We start from the raw sequence: 16,352 nt of genomic DNA, 5'->3' as shown, positions 1-16,352 counted from the left end.
TTACGCAAGCTAAATATAATATTTTTGTTGAATGCATAAATAGAATTAAGATTTTTATACATTTTGTCAAACACCAAAGAACTTAAAAATCTAATTTATTTATATATCTCATACTGCATAGTATAAATATCATATGTTGCTAAAAATGAATTTCTAAAGCCAAGCTTAATAATGTTTAAATGCAACCTTATATAAAATTAGTAAATTATTCAGTGCATAAAAACTTCACTTCCAAAAACGAGAATCGCCAGGAGGATTCCTCTTATAGTTTTGGCAATAATTATCTCATTGTATGTATATCCTATATTGTCATCTTTAATATCCTGGTATAAAATATAATAATAATAATAATAATATATTTTATACCTTTTCCCTTGCTTCTAAGTTAAATTACCCCCATTTTTTTCGTAAAACATCTGAAATGATTAATAATATATTAGAATGTAAGTAATGAGCTTTTATACTTATATTACAATCATATTATTGAAACTGTAGAGTGTCTCTATTAACTAAGATTAGTTTTTCACAACTAAAACAAATGAGGATTGTATTAATCAAATTTATAATATGTGAATCTGTTGTAAGCTGTCTTATCAAAATATCTTTAAATATTCCTTTTGTCAGCTTTTTGAACATGATTCAGAGAATTTATATGATAAGTAACTAAAATACTACCCTTCTTTACTTAACTGCATTTTATTCTCCAATTAGTATATATTTAAGTAACTTCCTGTCAAAATAAATCCTTGCTGTCGTAAAAGCACAACTTAAGAAACAACTCATTTATCTGCTTTATTGAAAAGAAAAATCATTTGAAGGCCTATACAGGTCATACTGTCAAATTCTTGATACTTTATCTTTTACACACTTCACTTCTTTAATTCTGAAATTTGGGCCTCATTTTTTCCACGTTGTAAAATAACACATTTTAAGCTTCATTTGAACTTTTTTTTTATTTAAGTTAGCTGTATGTATTAGTGTTTAAGATGATTATGTTGTATACTGCTTATCAAAAAATACAGCTGATAAATAAAAACTCTTTCCATTTCTGGAATCACTAAAATGTATTCAAAAGTAAGTTTAATTTTCAAAGCATTATTGACAAAAAAAAAAAAAATGTTTCTTTGTCAATTTGTGTTATATAATCTTGTGATTTTAATTTCATTAGAAGTTTTTTTTTTAATATGCTTCCTTTTATCTTAGAATTGAACAAGAAATGTCTCGCTATAGAACAAGAAAAAGAATCAGCTGTTGCTCAGCAATTACTATCTCAAAAGGAATTTCAGGAAGAAGTAGAAAAGCTTCAAAAGAGTATTGAAAACCTCACAGCTGAAAATGTAAGTTCCTCCGAAGCATATAGAGGTTAATTTTTGCATTTGTTCTTACATTAGATTCAATGACTTTGATAATATCTTTTGCGTTATATTATTTAGAATCCTTGAAACTTAAATACTGATTGATCTTTTATTATATTAATAAAATCTGAAATCTAACTTGTAGAGTTTCAGGTATTTATTGGGGGGGACTGCAAAGCAATAAGGTGCATATTTAAACGTACGTTATTCAATACAATTTTATTTTAAGCATAATATTGCCACTCATCTTTATGCTGCCTGTTTAGGAAATAATGTGAAAAGATCACACATGTATACGTCATGTTGAATATAGACATATCAATAATTGTCATGGAAACAATCAAGTAGTAATTTTAAAATATTTTTCTTTACTGGATATTTTTTTTTTTTTTTTTTTTTTTTTTTTTTTACGGTGGGCACTATATTGTCTTTTTTCAACATTGGCCACTTCTAAAACCAGAAGTGGTGGCCCATTTTATTCTGGAGGCATCTAATAGGTTACCTACCTTTACCTCCTATGAAGGAACGGACAGTTACAACCAATGCCTTCTCCTTAATTCAAACCTTCAGTATCACAGTCAGCTCCCCTAACCACTATAGCATCTGGGCATCTCTTTACTATAATGTCCTATGTATTACCTATCTTTTGTTCCTTTATGTAAATAATTTAAAGTATGCTTTAAATTAATAATTTTGTTTTATTTATTTAAATACTTTATTCTTTTTTACTAAAACTGGTGTAGTCTTACAATTGTTTATAACAGATCTTTTTTTTTTCCCCTGGTCCCAAAGTGTACCCTATCAATGATATTTCATTTTAGCTATATTGGTTTTTATTATTATTATTTTAAGAACATATTTACATGACCATCATCATTGATTCAAACTAATTTTACTGTAATTAAAATTTTCTTAAATTAAAATTAAATTAGGGTAAAAAAGGTATTAAATTTAATTTGATCTTTTGTTGTCAGTTAAGCTATTAATGTATTTTGAGTGATTAAGGGTATTTTAAATCCCTTCTTTTTTAAACTCAAAACGTAATTTTTTAAACTTGAACAGATAATGAATTTATTCATTCAGAAGCAGTATGGTCAGGAAGACAATCCAAAGGATTTTAGATCTTGTGTTGAAAGGTTTGATTAACTGTTCCGTACTTTGAAATATGCAGCTTAACGTATTTTCCTTCTCTGAAGACTTCATATATTTAATCAAATACAGAACTTGTATTTTATCAATTAGCTGTTTCTAACCTTACACCTTTGTGAACTTTCTGTGAGAAATAAAAGTGCATACTATCAATGTAGTTTTTGTTTTTTACATAACGTAGCATGGCTTATGAAAAAAGGAGCCTGCTTCTTGCAATAATATAAGAATATAAACTCCATCTGTCTGATGCAGTGCACACAAAAGGAGTAAATAGATAGGCAAAATAAAGCTAAAATACAGCTGTATTTGGCAACATCAAGTTGCCTGGAAGACTGACAATCAACAGAGATAAGGCAAGGGGCTGTGACTTCTAAAGAGTGTATTTACGGTAGGGTACTTTTTATTGGGCCAACTTAGTATGTTAACATTTGGTACTTAGAATAGACACCTGAATTATTATTTACAATATGCATTTTACATTGTCTCTAATTTTAGAATTATATAAAATAAATAATAATTTTTGTTTAAACAGATTTTTAGCTATTTGAATGTCTTAGATAGTCTGAAATAAAATATGAAAAATTTCTTGTGCTTCTGATACTGAAATGAATAAGGAATAAAAAATAAGATAACACAGTGACAAGTAAAATGAATTAAAAGTTCCACTTTCATTACATTGCTTCTGAGTTTAATTTGATTAAGCTATAAATAAAATGAACCAAACTCTGATTGGATTGGGTTATTTGAAAAATGGGCAAAGGCACAAGGTATGTCTACCTACGAGAAGGAAAGCTTGTATGAAGAATTTCTTGAAGAAAGCTATCCTGCATTTACTTTATTTACATGAGAGAAATCATAAAAACCTCAAGCAGCTTTTTTTTTTTTTTTTTTTAAATTCGTAATTAAATGAAACATTAGAAAAAGAGCAGACTGCTTAACCACTGGTTTGCCCTATTTCTTATGTTTAAATTCTGTTTCAGAATATTTACAAAGGAAATATATATCTATGATTATTTGATAATAATGTGTTTGCATGCATGTATTTGGAAAAAAAATGTTACTGTACAATTAGCATAATTCATAAGGTAATGTTAAGAATTAACATTCATTCATATTCACCTGTGATCTGAAAAATAATGGCACAATGATCTGATGTTAACATGATCAACATAGCCCAATGTGTAGAAATTTCAAGGTTGTGATCCGCATTTTGTGAGCGAGTATTCTGTGGGCTGGCCTCATTGCCAGTGGACACCCTTCGGTGTTGACTATAGAGTTGCCTTGATAACACATTGTCTTTTCTGTGTCTGTTGTTATGCCTTATTATGATTTCTCTCTTATCCTGTCATGGACTCTGCTTATTTGGATGATTTTTAAATCATAGATTTTCCTTTCTTATGTTTATTAAGACTTACTTGTTCCTTATTCAGGTAGATTACCTCCAAATTGTTTTTCTAACATGCTGATATTTTTACATGGAGCATGGCCTTGCTTTTTGTATATATACATTTAAACCAATAGTTCCATTTTTTTTGGGGGGGGAGGGGAGTTAACATCTTATCATTTTGCTTTATTTCTTGAATTTATAAAGCTTACATTGCTTATTATTATTCTTAAATTATACATGATGAGAATTTGTTTGTTCATATTAACTTTTGATAGAGGATTTATGCAGTACTAATATTAAAAACAATTGTTTAAGTTTCATGATTTATGAACTTTTCATTAGCATAAAGATTGCATGTTTGTATTGCAACGAATGAAAAAATGTTATATTTAATTTAAAGCACATCTTATATTGATGAATACTTAAGTTTGTTTTTTTAATAGAAAAAATGCATTGAAGAAAAAGCATCTAAAATATTAAAGTTGAAAGAAGAATTGGAAGCTGCTCTGCAAGACAAAACTTCTTTCATATCTCTTCTAAGTGAGAAAGATGAAAGAATGCAGTGTTTAACTATGCAGCTAGATACAGTAAAAGCCACATGTCTTTGCTTCCAAGAGGAACTGTCTAAACTTCAGAAACAAAACAAGGTAAGACTATGCCTGTTGCTGTTTTTCAGCATAGAAAAATTAAATATTTTACTATGAAACACTTCCATAATCTTTTTAATTCATTTTAAAGCTAAATATTTATGTTGCAATCATTATATATTATTAATGCAGGATACATTTCATATAAATAAATGTAGAATATTTTATTGCAGTCAGCTTTAGGATTGTATTAAGATTTTTATTTTACAAATGGAAACTTGTATGTCTCTGATTTATTCTAAATATTCTTCAAGTGAAATTAGAATGTTCATCTGTAAATAATAGCAATTATTTTGAACTCTAATGAACTCTGTTTAATTCTTATATTTTAACAAAACAATTATTTTAGATGTGAAAAATGTATTTTTGAAAATTATCCTTTTTTAAATTAAATAGTCTTGGTCTTAGTTGTCAAGTTTAAAATCAATACAATTTATTTTCAAAATGAGATCCACTTAAAGTAATTATTAAGCTGTTAATATTTAAATTATGACCAGTCTAACAGAACTACGAATTTAGCATATAAATTGTATTCATAAGTTAAAAAATATTCACTATTACAAATTTAAGCTTTTACTTTACTTATGTAATTTCTTATGTAATTTACTTTATGTAATTTCACTATTACATAAAGAAATTTACCTTTTATAATACTTTGATATTTCATGGCATTTCAGTATCAGTACAGAACACTTTTCTCACTTTTGTACACCATTAAAAAACTTGTCAGAAATTCACTTTTTTAATATATTTATTTTATTTTATTATTCTTTTTCTTCCAAAGAAGAGAACTATAAAGTGTCATTCAAAAATCTAAGCCAATCTAAAGTTGCTTTTTTTGTCTGGTTTTAAATTTTACATTGGCATTTTATCTTTCAGTTAGACATTTCTCATGACTGTGTTATTTAGTCGTTAATTTATTTTGAATTTTGCATAGGATTCAGTGTCAATTCTAATAATAGCTTATTAATATTTTAATTAATGTAATTATTCAGATCTCCACTAATACTCTTAATTGTTTACTACTAAATCAGCCTGGACAATATCATTAACCATTCAAATTAATTATTTTTAAGGATTTTCAAATTAGATGAAGAAAAAGAAGTTGATTTGATGGCATCTGCTTAGTTTCTTATTAATAATATGCATAATGAAAATTAATTAATTTTATGAACATTTCATACTATATAGTGCAAATTCTTTTTCTCTTCATTTCATTTTGCTAAAATAAATTTTTGAATATAAAATAATTGAAAAGCATATTCAGTATTTGGATTGAAAGTTCTGCAGATTTATTGGATTTCTTCAGAATATAGTAGGCGCACTACTTTAAATCCAGTGTTTCGGTCTAGGTCTAGGTCTTCTAAGGGAACTACTCTGATATGCGCCCTCAAGTCGCCAAATTTCTCGCCAAATATTTTTGGCGAGAAACTTCACGCTGCCATATTACTATCTAAATTTTTTGTCTACTTTCGAACTTTAAGCTTAAAATGTCTCCAAAAACACGGTTTTCGCACATGCAAAAACTGCGTTTTGAACACACGATTTAAACTAAAAATCCGAAACAAAAACAAAAAATTTAGATAGTAAAAACGTTAAGTTTCTAACCAAAAATATTTGACAAGAATCCATGTACACAGCGACATGCTTTAACTTAAAAAAACATCTATGAATGGCACACTGTAGGCAACGAACGATCTACGAACTACGCACACCTCACTTTAATAAATTAACATAACAACAACAAATTTCAAAGAATACCATGTACACAGCGTTCTGTTTCAACTTTAGAAAACATCTACGAATTGCACAATCTTCACTAAAAACAAATCAAGAAAATAAACTAAAATAAATTTCAGACAATTCAAAAAACAACAATAAAAACAGAAATTCATACAAAAAACAATGAATATAACATTCTACAAAATAAAAATAATAAAATAAGATGCACTTACCATAATGAAAGCTTCTTTTAAAAGCAAAAATATCTTTCCCCCCTATCTTCTCAGATACAGAGCATACAAAGTCCAAAATACATTCGTTAATAAAATTTCGCCAGTCACACAACGTCTGTGAAGAAAACTTCCATGATTTTGCTATATCACATGCCTTCCTACAATTCAAAATTTCAAAAGTAACAATAAAAACTTCCTCCAACGTTAACTTGCTACACGAAAACCAAGATCCAAACCTTAAACTCCGCTGACACCCACATACTTTATTAGCAACAATTTTACTGCAAACCCACACAAGTCTATCGGAAACACCATTTTTTGTCCGAGTTCTCATATCTGCTCCGCATTTCGAACACGTCAAACTCCGTTTTAAAAGTCCCGACTCCCACAGAAATTCCAAAATTACACTACGATCCCCATAAATACATCCGTGAACAAAAGACTCGTTAACAACTCCAACATCGTACCTTTTCATACTAAATTTACTCTGCACACAATCTAAAATACGTGGCTAAAACCTTCCCACCACGTCTTTCATCGCAACATAGGCCATTTCAAAAACACACGCGACATGAACCAACTAGCAATTAAACTACTCCACCAAAAGATTTTTCAACGTCGACATGGTTGCCATACAACACGCAATCGTGCCAAAAACCAGCGCAAAACACATATCGCCACATTTGGTGAAATTAGGGCATTTATCAGAGTTGTACCCTTCTAAGTTGGCATCGCATTTCACACATTCGAAGGTTTTGTGCCCGTAAGGTCAGCATCGCATGCCATGCGACGAAATGAAAAATTCCCATCTTGAATATCCACGTGGTATCTGTTAGAATTTCAACTAAAAAAAAAAAAACATTTAAGATATTTTTTATATCCGTAGGGGCAATTTTTGTTTTGAAAGTAAGCAACAAAAAAAAAAAAAAAAAAAAAAAAAAAATATTATTATTTATTTATTTAATTTTTTTATTTATTAAATAAATGATTTTTGGTTTTGTGATGAATATGGTTTTTATGCTCAGATGACCAAGGCAGATTGTAAAGCTGTTTTAACAATAAGGTTGGAAATCCATTTTCTAAAGCATTTTTATGTCATTTTAGTAATTATTTTTATGTAGATTTTTATATTAAATACATCAGAACAATATAATTAATAAATATAGCATCACAATGTTTTTTTTTTTTTTGTTTTTTTGTTTTTTTTTTTATTTAAAACTTGGGTGCATTGCAGGGAAAATTGGTGATCAGTGAATGGGATATCACATATTTGACCACCCATAGGTCCAAAAACTGCTTACTTTCAAAAATCTTTTGCATTTTCGAATTTAGGATAGAACATACATGAATTTTCAGCAATTTAAAAAAAAAATGCTTATTTGGGGTCAGAAATTCGAGGAAAAAAAATCCAACCAAGAAAGGGTTAAAGTACATTATTATAAAATCTCTAACTTTCATGAAGTGTGTAGCTTTGATGATTTAACTAAAAATGTTATTCATGTAAATAATTTGATAGTAAAGAATGTTTTAAAAATAGTAATTTTTGTATATATTTCATAGATATGGTAGATTGATTAAAAATTACCATAGAATTTTTTCCCATATTCATGGAGGGAAGTTAAATAATATACAGGGTAATTTGAATCCAATTTTAAAAAAAAAATTCTGGTATTTTATTGCTGACATTAATATTGTTTTTGTGACATTATATATGTTATTCGTATTTGCAGCACCTATTTAAAATTCATTAAAATTAATAATTTTCCCTTTTTTCCAAAGAATGAGAGATGCTATTATTTCAGTATTTCAATTTAAATTCAAAATTTTCATTCTGTCAAAAGTTATCAGAAAAGGTATTTTGATTTTAAATCTGGTACAGTCAAAAGTCGTTAATCCGGACTCGTCGGGACTTAGGCAATTCCGGATTATCGATTTTTCCGGATTATAGATCATCAGTTTAAATCTAGTAAGATGGCATGCAGAAATTATAAAATTAAAAATATGAAATCTTAATTTATGAAATAAAGAACAATTATGATCTAAAGGGTATCAAAATTTGCAAAAAAAAAAGCTTAATATTTATTTGTTAAACATTTCTTTCAATGTAAGTTGTTTAAATTGCTTCATTTTTTATGTGATAATACTTTCTCTTTAATTCTATAAACAGACATAATTTCTTGTTCAGTTACAAAGTTCTGCTGTTCAAGTCCTATAATTGCTGTGTTGAGAATACCGACTAATTTGTCAGTGGAAATTTTTTCGTTTTCAATAACCTCTGTGTCACTTTCTTCGGTATCGGAAGCGAATTATAATGATGAAGAATTTGATTTAAATCATATCAAAGACGGAGTACATTGAGATGAAATACTACATTTAGTAAAGAATTATAAGCCAAATAAAATAAAAACATCTGCCCTGAAGAAAAGGATAGTGCTGACAGATCAACTTCCAGTTCATTGCGCGCCGTGATGTTCCCACCCTCCCCCCACACACACACACGCAGAGCAGCGTGAAATTGATAAACAGATTTCGGAATGGTTAGATAAACAAAGGATATGCCTTTATCCATTTTTTGCAGCAATTCCACTTTTTGTTTAATGGACTTCGAAACATACTTTCGCTTTGTAGATCCTTTACATATAAGTAAATATATATCAGAAATTCTATTTGATGTAATCAAAAGTTCAAGCTTACTCTTATAAAATTGCTCTAACAGTCTGCAAAAAATAATAAGCCGGATCAAATTCGAAGATTAAGGATCAATGCAATCTGCAACATTAACTGAATTAGATAATTTTAGCTTAGCTTATACCGTCCGTTATATATTAAACGCGCATTCGTAAACGTATTTTGCGCATGTGCACACGCATATTCGCAGCCGTAAAGGTCTTACGATTGCGTCAACCCGACGCATGCGCAGAAAGTTTGTAGGTTTGAGGTCTGGATTATGGGTGTCCGAATTAATGACTTTTGACTGTAGTAGTACAGTATAGCACAATTTGTATAATTGAAAGATTTTATTTAATTAATGCAATATATCTTCTCAATTTAAGATACCAAGAAGTTAAAAAAAAACAATACTAATATTTGTTGCCTATAAATTTATTAACAAATAGCTGAAAAAGAATGCTGAATCAAGCTTTGTAGAATCATTCATTGTATAATCTGAATGCATCAGTTATATATAATAAAAAAATAATAACTATATTTTCAAAATAAAAAGTTATGAAATAGTTATGACATTCTGCTGTTCTGTGTACTCTAGCAAAAATGCCAAATAAGTTTAAATAATGAATGAGAATCTAAATTTAGAGAGAAAGCTTTAGCAATGTAACTCCAGGACAGCATTGATTCTCTTGGACTGCTGTGCTGATTTTAATGAGTTACCTTATTGGTAGTTATAAAAGAAGGCATGTTAGCATATGAGCCATGACCTTAGTCTTTAATATTTGATTTGTAGCTGATTGAGCTACTATTGTATTATTATTAGCTGTAAGTAGCAGAACTTAGGTTTTTTATTATTCGTGTCAGTTCTGTCTTCAAACTGTAATACTAATAAATATTTTAGTTGCCTTCATATGCTTGTTGTTATCAATTTGTGTTGTAGGACTCAAAGTTAAGACTGAGTGAAAAGTCGTTGTACATTTGAATAAGGTTACTTAGAAATTAGATTAATGACAATTAGAGGGTAACCTTATATAACGATTTAGAAAAATAAATTGATATATACACTGATGGCCATTAAAATTGAAACACTATGAAGGAAAGCAAATACAAAAAGATATTTATTGCACGTAAAAACAGTATGGCATGAAGACAAAATGATTAAATTTGTAAGCATTTTGGAGGTTTACAGGGATGTGAAATTAGTAGAAACAGCTGCCACCCCTAGCAGCTAAAACAGCCCTTACCGCATTAGGCATGCAGTCAAACTGGGCTTGGATGAAATGGGCAACTCATTCCATGCTGATTCAAGTCTATGCCACACTTCATCAACCGTATTAGCCGAAGACGGGTGGCGGGCCACTCTCTCAGCAATCCCTGACTAGATGTTTTCAATAGGTGACAGATCTGAAGACCATGCTGGCCAGGGCAGCAATCGAATACCCTGTGTATTGAAGAAGGTTAGAACACGACATGCAACATGTGGTCTTGCATTCTCTTGTTGGAACATGGCGTTTGACAGCCCCAAAGATAAGGCACAACCACTGGACGTAAGATGTCAGAAATGCACCCATTTGCATTCAAATTACCATCGATCCAAACAAGAGATGTACGTATCATGTACCCAATGGCTGCCCAAATCATCACACCAGGTGCAGGACCCCTATGCTGATATTGAATGCAAGCAGGCGACGTGCGGTCTCCTCGGACACTCCAGACATGTATATGGCCATCAGAATACTGCATGTAGAACTGGGACTCATTTGAAAAGGTGACATTGTGCCACTCATGTACACATCTTTGTCATTTGGCTCATCAGAGTCGCTGTCTGTATGCTGCATTGTCAAGAGAAGCCAAAGTAATGGTCACCCTGCTGATAGTCCACACTGCTGCAAACGTCAACACACCTTATGAGCTGATACTGGGCATGCTGCAAACGGACTATTAGCCATTTCTTGGCTAATAGTCCGTGATGTGGTCATACAGTTTTGCAGAGCTGACCTCACAATATGTCTGTCCTCTCTGGCATTACTCATCGGATGGCATTGAGATCCTGCATGCCTTTCAGTATGACCCTCAGCAATCCATTGATTCCATATTCGCATGACAGTAGTTGGATGTCGACCAGTGAGATCACAGAATGATAATCTACACTTTCGATAGGCAACAATCCTGCCTCTATCGAATTTCAAAACTTGCTGGTAAGCATTTCCTCTTCTTATTCGAGGCATAACACGATATTCTGAGCAAACTCACCTTGCAAAGCACTTTCTAAATGAGAAATCCACTACACTACTATTCTTTTATGTAGTGCTTCAGATGTCGTTTCTCCCTCCTGCGTCATCTAAATGCGCTGAACTTCTTCCTTTCATGTAATTGTGATGTTCTTGAGATCATTCCTTCCTGTTATTGCAGTTTTAATAGCCAGCAGTGTATATATATATATATTTACTGGCATTGAATAAAAGCAGACATTATACAGAATGTTTATGCAATACATAGAATGCATTACAAAAATTGAACATCATGGTATGAAATTATTAATATTTCTCACATTTCCTAGGCATTCTCTGCTAAAAGGCAAACCTGTAAAGTATGAAATGCTCTCACTAATGACATTTCTAATGTCACAGGACAAGTTGTACAACTTTCAATGTTTGTCTTAGATGAAGAATTCTCCTTTTTCAGTTGTATGGAAGTAATAAAATATACTACTTTAAATTTGTTCTACAAAGATCCTGGCCCATATGTATGAAATCGATAAAATAAGGCCTAGCATCCAAAAAAAAAAAAGAATATGGTATAAGGACATGCAGTGATGATTCTACAACAAACTGTCTAAAGTGTGAGCCACTGCTGTAAAAAATCGGTGTTTTCGCAATTGAAACTACTTACCAGAAGTTATTATAGAAAAGACCCAGATGACTACCAAGAAGGAATCATGGAACATTGGCTGCTGAATTCCTATAATGTGACATAAATGGAAACAAAAATAAACTGATTCATCCTGTTAAAGAAAGCATTACTACTATTGAGTTCTATATCATATCTTTTCAATTAGAGTTTTTTCAGAACTCTTTGTTTCATACTTTGCCTAAACAGCATTTGTTACTCTATATAATGTATAGGTATTACATGCAATACCTGGGAAAAGCATACATATTATTAAAAAATTTGATTGTTCTTACCTAAAAATTCCCAGCATTCTATACATTGTGTAAACATATGTATTCCCTAGACATTCAAGAATGTATATTTTTCATATACTGCCAACAAAATATACATTGTTTGTGTTGTCCATAACTGTATTTATTTAATTTATAATTATTTGTATTCTTTCTAGGAAATGACTGAAGAAATTCAAGTCTTGACTGAAGCCAGAGACGCAGCTTTGCAATCTCTTAAGACTCAAGGGCATGCATCAAGTGATAAAAGTGACAATCATGATAGTCTTTTACAAGAATCCTGCGAGTTGAATAAAAAATATGCAATATGTATTGAAGAGAACTGTGTCTTAAGTTCAAAAATTGAAAAATTAGACACTGAAATAAGAAATCTTAAATATGAAAAATCTAAACTTAATGATGATTTATCAGAAGTGCAGGGAAAATATGCATCATTGAAGTTAAGGTATGAAACTGACAATAATGACTATTCCATTCTAATAACAGACAATCAGCAATTACAAGCAAAAATTAGGCAACTTCAGAATGAAATTGATGACTTAAAAGAGACAATGGAAGTAAATCAGCAAGAAAAAGAAAGTAATCTTCAAAGTATAAAAGATGTCCTAGAAGCTGAAAACCGTTCACTTTCTGTGCAAGTAAAAGAGATGGAGACAAAAATTACAGAAACTGCATCAGCTCTTGAAACTAGTGAAAAACAGAGGATTAAATTAGAAGATGAGGTTAAAAATCTTTGTAACTCCCTTAAAATGTATGATGACTTTAAAGGTGGCTTTGAACATGCTGTTTTGCAAGGAGCAGCTACTGAAAGTCTTGTATTATCTGTCAATGATAAGAACATTAATGAAGGAATGATTGACACTTCCAAGAAGGAAGTTGCTACTGAAGTCCATAAGGATATTCAAGGTAATGTATATACAAATTCTGGTCTGTTCAGTGATTTATATGCTACTGAATCCACAGCAGGAATAGAATTTGCTTTATTAGAAGGTGGAGATGTTTTCTCTCATTTTGAAGAAGTTCAGAATCAGCGCCATGAACATACTGAGAATGAAGAATCAGATGAAATAAATAAATTGCAAATATTTGCTGAAAAATTAAAATTAGAAAACCAAAATTTGGTTCTTCATTGTGAAGAACTGGAGAAAGAAAAGGCTGCTTTTGATTATGAAGTTAGTATTATGAAGCGAAAAATTGTAGAATTCTCTGATTTACTGCAAGAAACTCAATCAGAAAATGAATCTCTTAAATTAAAATTAGAATATCAAAATTCAGAAAAATCTAGAGTACTTGAAGGTTCCTACAAAATTATTCCAGTACATACAAATGCAGGAGTAAATACTGAATCTGATTTAATAGAAGTTCATTTATCAAATGGGCAAACTTTAGACACTGATTCCTTTTGTATAGAAGAGAAAATTACAAATCTAATTAAAAAAGTTACATTCTTGCAGTCGGAAGGCACAAATTGTTTTGAAAATTGTGCATTAATTTCTCAGGAGTTAAAAGAACTAAGCCTACAGATTAGAAATTTCACAAGTAAGATGGAAGATATTGAAATTGCTAAATTAAATATTGAGACTCGTTCAGAACTAGTTGAAAAACAAAATTTAGAACTAAGTGAAAAACTAGATAAAAAATGTGCTGAACTGAATGAATTCAATCTGCAACTTGAGTTATTAATAATAGGTATTAAGCAGGGTGTTCGACAGAAGACCACAGCATCTTCATATCAAACTGAAAGAGAATTAACAGAAAATATGGCACAATTAAAACTTTTGCTTGATGATTTACTAGTACGCTGTAACAGTAATGCAATTAAAGTTCAAACACTTGAATCCGACATAGAAAATATATTGATTCAAAAACAAAATATAGAAGATGAACTAATGCAAATAAGAGAACTCAATTATTTTCTTGAACATGAAGCCAGAGAGTTGCGTGATGAAGTAGAACAACTGAAATGTGTTTCTAAGATGGATGCAGAAAACTATGAAAGTCCTGAAATATGGTGTGATGCCTCATTTCAGAAATGTTCTCCTGAATTATATAGCATTGAGGAAATTAATGAATATGATGATAAATCGTTTAATTTGAATGAAGTGGAAAATGATAATACGAAGCCTTTTTCTGTTGATTCTGAAGTGAATACAGATGTGGCTGAGTCAAAAATACAGAACTGTTTAGTACAGCATGTTTCAGTACAAGTAGGTGATCCCTTAAGTTCATCAAAATACGAAGATACATTTCATTTATCAGATATAAATGAAAATATTTCAAGTAATCATCAAACAAACATGGAAGAAAAACTCCAAATAACAGTAAAGGAGTTGAAAGATAAGGAAAAAATTATTGAAACATTAACTGATGATACTAATAATTTAAAATCCTTATTAAATGATAAATCTAATTTAGTTGAAAGAATCCATTGTGAAATGGATTCTTTGCTATCAAAAATTGAGGAACTTACTGTTGAATTGCATGAAAAAGATTGTGATGTAAATAATTATATGTGTTTAAATTTGGATCTCAAAAGAAAGCTGCAGCATTACGAGAGTGTACAACAAGATGCATTTAAGCATGTTAGGGCATCAGTAGATGAACTAAAAGATTTGAAAACTTCTCTTAACAGTGAAATGCAAACAGCATTTATCTTTTACAATGAAAACATGAATGTCTTAAAATATAGCCTTACTGATGTTTTAAATTCACATAATTTAATGGTAGAAAAGTTAAAACAGAAGTGTTTACACTTAGAAACTAATATAACCGAAGTAATAGGATTCTTTAATAAAATAACCGAAGATATTGAACTTTGGTTAGCATTTGTAAATGGGCAATTTAATCAAAATAGTAATGACCAGATATTTTCAAAGAAATGTGATATTTCTTCTCTTGAATGTACATTTCAGGAAGAACTTTCATCTTTTAGATATTCACAAATTGAAAATAAATGTATTGATAGTGATTGTTGCACAATATTAAATAATGTAAAAAACCTGAATGAGTTAAATGTAAGATTTTTGTCTACATTGTATCATTATTTTAACAATATTTCAAATGATGCAGTTTCGAAAGAATTAAATGACTGTAAAATAAACATCATACCTACTCTTGAAAAGACTATAAAAAACTTAGAAAACAAATGTGCAGTTCAGAGTGAACTGCAGAACAGTAATGATGTATCAAATAATCAGCAAGTTGCTGAATGTGGAAATGAGATAGATGATTTAAAGAATCAGTTAGCTGAGACTGAAATTAAAATGAATAAATTTAAGCAAATTGCTTTAAAGATGAAAAAGGAATTAACTGAGACTAAAAAACAGGTAATTTTGTAATATAATTGTATTTTATGATACATTTCTTGAAATTAAAATTAGCGTGATAAGATGTACTTATTTATTTTTGAATATATATGATTTTATATGATTATTTATATATTATAGTATAATGAAGTTATGGAAGGAAAAGAAAAATGTGACGCAGAAATTATTGAAATCCGACAAGAATTGGAGAAGGTTTCATCTGATCAGTATCGATATGTTCAGAATTACCAGGTATGTTTAAAAAATTATGAGTCAGTTCTGTACTTGAATTAGAATATTTATTTATTTCATCCTTAAGAGAATTCGTCTCTACTTTGTTCTTCTCAAATATATTTTCGTTACTTTTTGTAATAATATTTCAAAATTTTACTTCTTAAGTGCATGCTTGTCCAAAATTCTGTTTAGCAGAAATATATTATTATGGCATTCAAAGTAAGCTTTGTAACGTTAGGTATTTTAACTAGTCTTGTAAGTTTTTTATTTATTTATTATTATTATTATTATTATTATTATTATTATTATTATTATTATTATTACTCTATTCTGTATCATTTAGTTTATCACAAACAAGGAAAGCTATTGAACAACATGATAAGAATCAGTATGAAACTTTTAGAGGTCATCAAGCATGTGATGACCTCTAAAACAGATAAAATATTTAAAATTTTATAAATAAAACATTTT

The 16,352-nt window shown here is 29.8% G+C and overlaps 1 protein-coding gene across 2 annotated transcripts in view; it reads left to right on the top strand.

Moving 5' to 3' along the window:
* Positions 1 to 16,352, top strand: part of LOC118183482 (uncharacterized) — a 111,046-nt gene that overhangs the window by 42,451 nt on the left and 52,243 nt on the right. For both annotated transcript variants that reach the window (XM_035353054.2, XM_085816156.1), the window contains 4 exons: positions 1,204 to 1,337; positions 4,335 to 4,538; positions 12,501 to 15,668; positions 15,789 to 15,899. In XM_035353054.2, the coding sequence (XP_035208945.2) occupies positions 1,204 to 1,337; positions 4,335 to 4,538; positions 12,501 to 15,668; positions 15,789 to 15,899 (3,617 nt within the window). The remainder of the gene's footprint in view (positions 1 to 1,203; positions 1,338 to 4,334; positions 4,539 to 12,500; positions 15,669 to 15,788; positions 15,900 to 16,352) is intronic.

Source organism: Stegodyphus dumicola, chromosome 4, assembly GCF_044657685.1.
Source record: "Stegodyphus dumicola isolate Sdum_Otavi_A_Nest chromosome 4, ASM4465768v1".
In the NCBI taxonomy this organism is placed as follows: Eukaryota; Metazoa; Arthropoda; class Arachnida; order Araneae; family Eresidae; genus Stegodyphus; species Stegodyphus dumicola.
The sequence above is the reverse complement of the archived record's forward strand: the minus strand, read 5'-3'. Positions and strand labels throughout refer to the sequence as shown.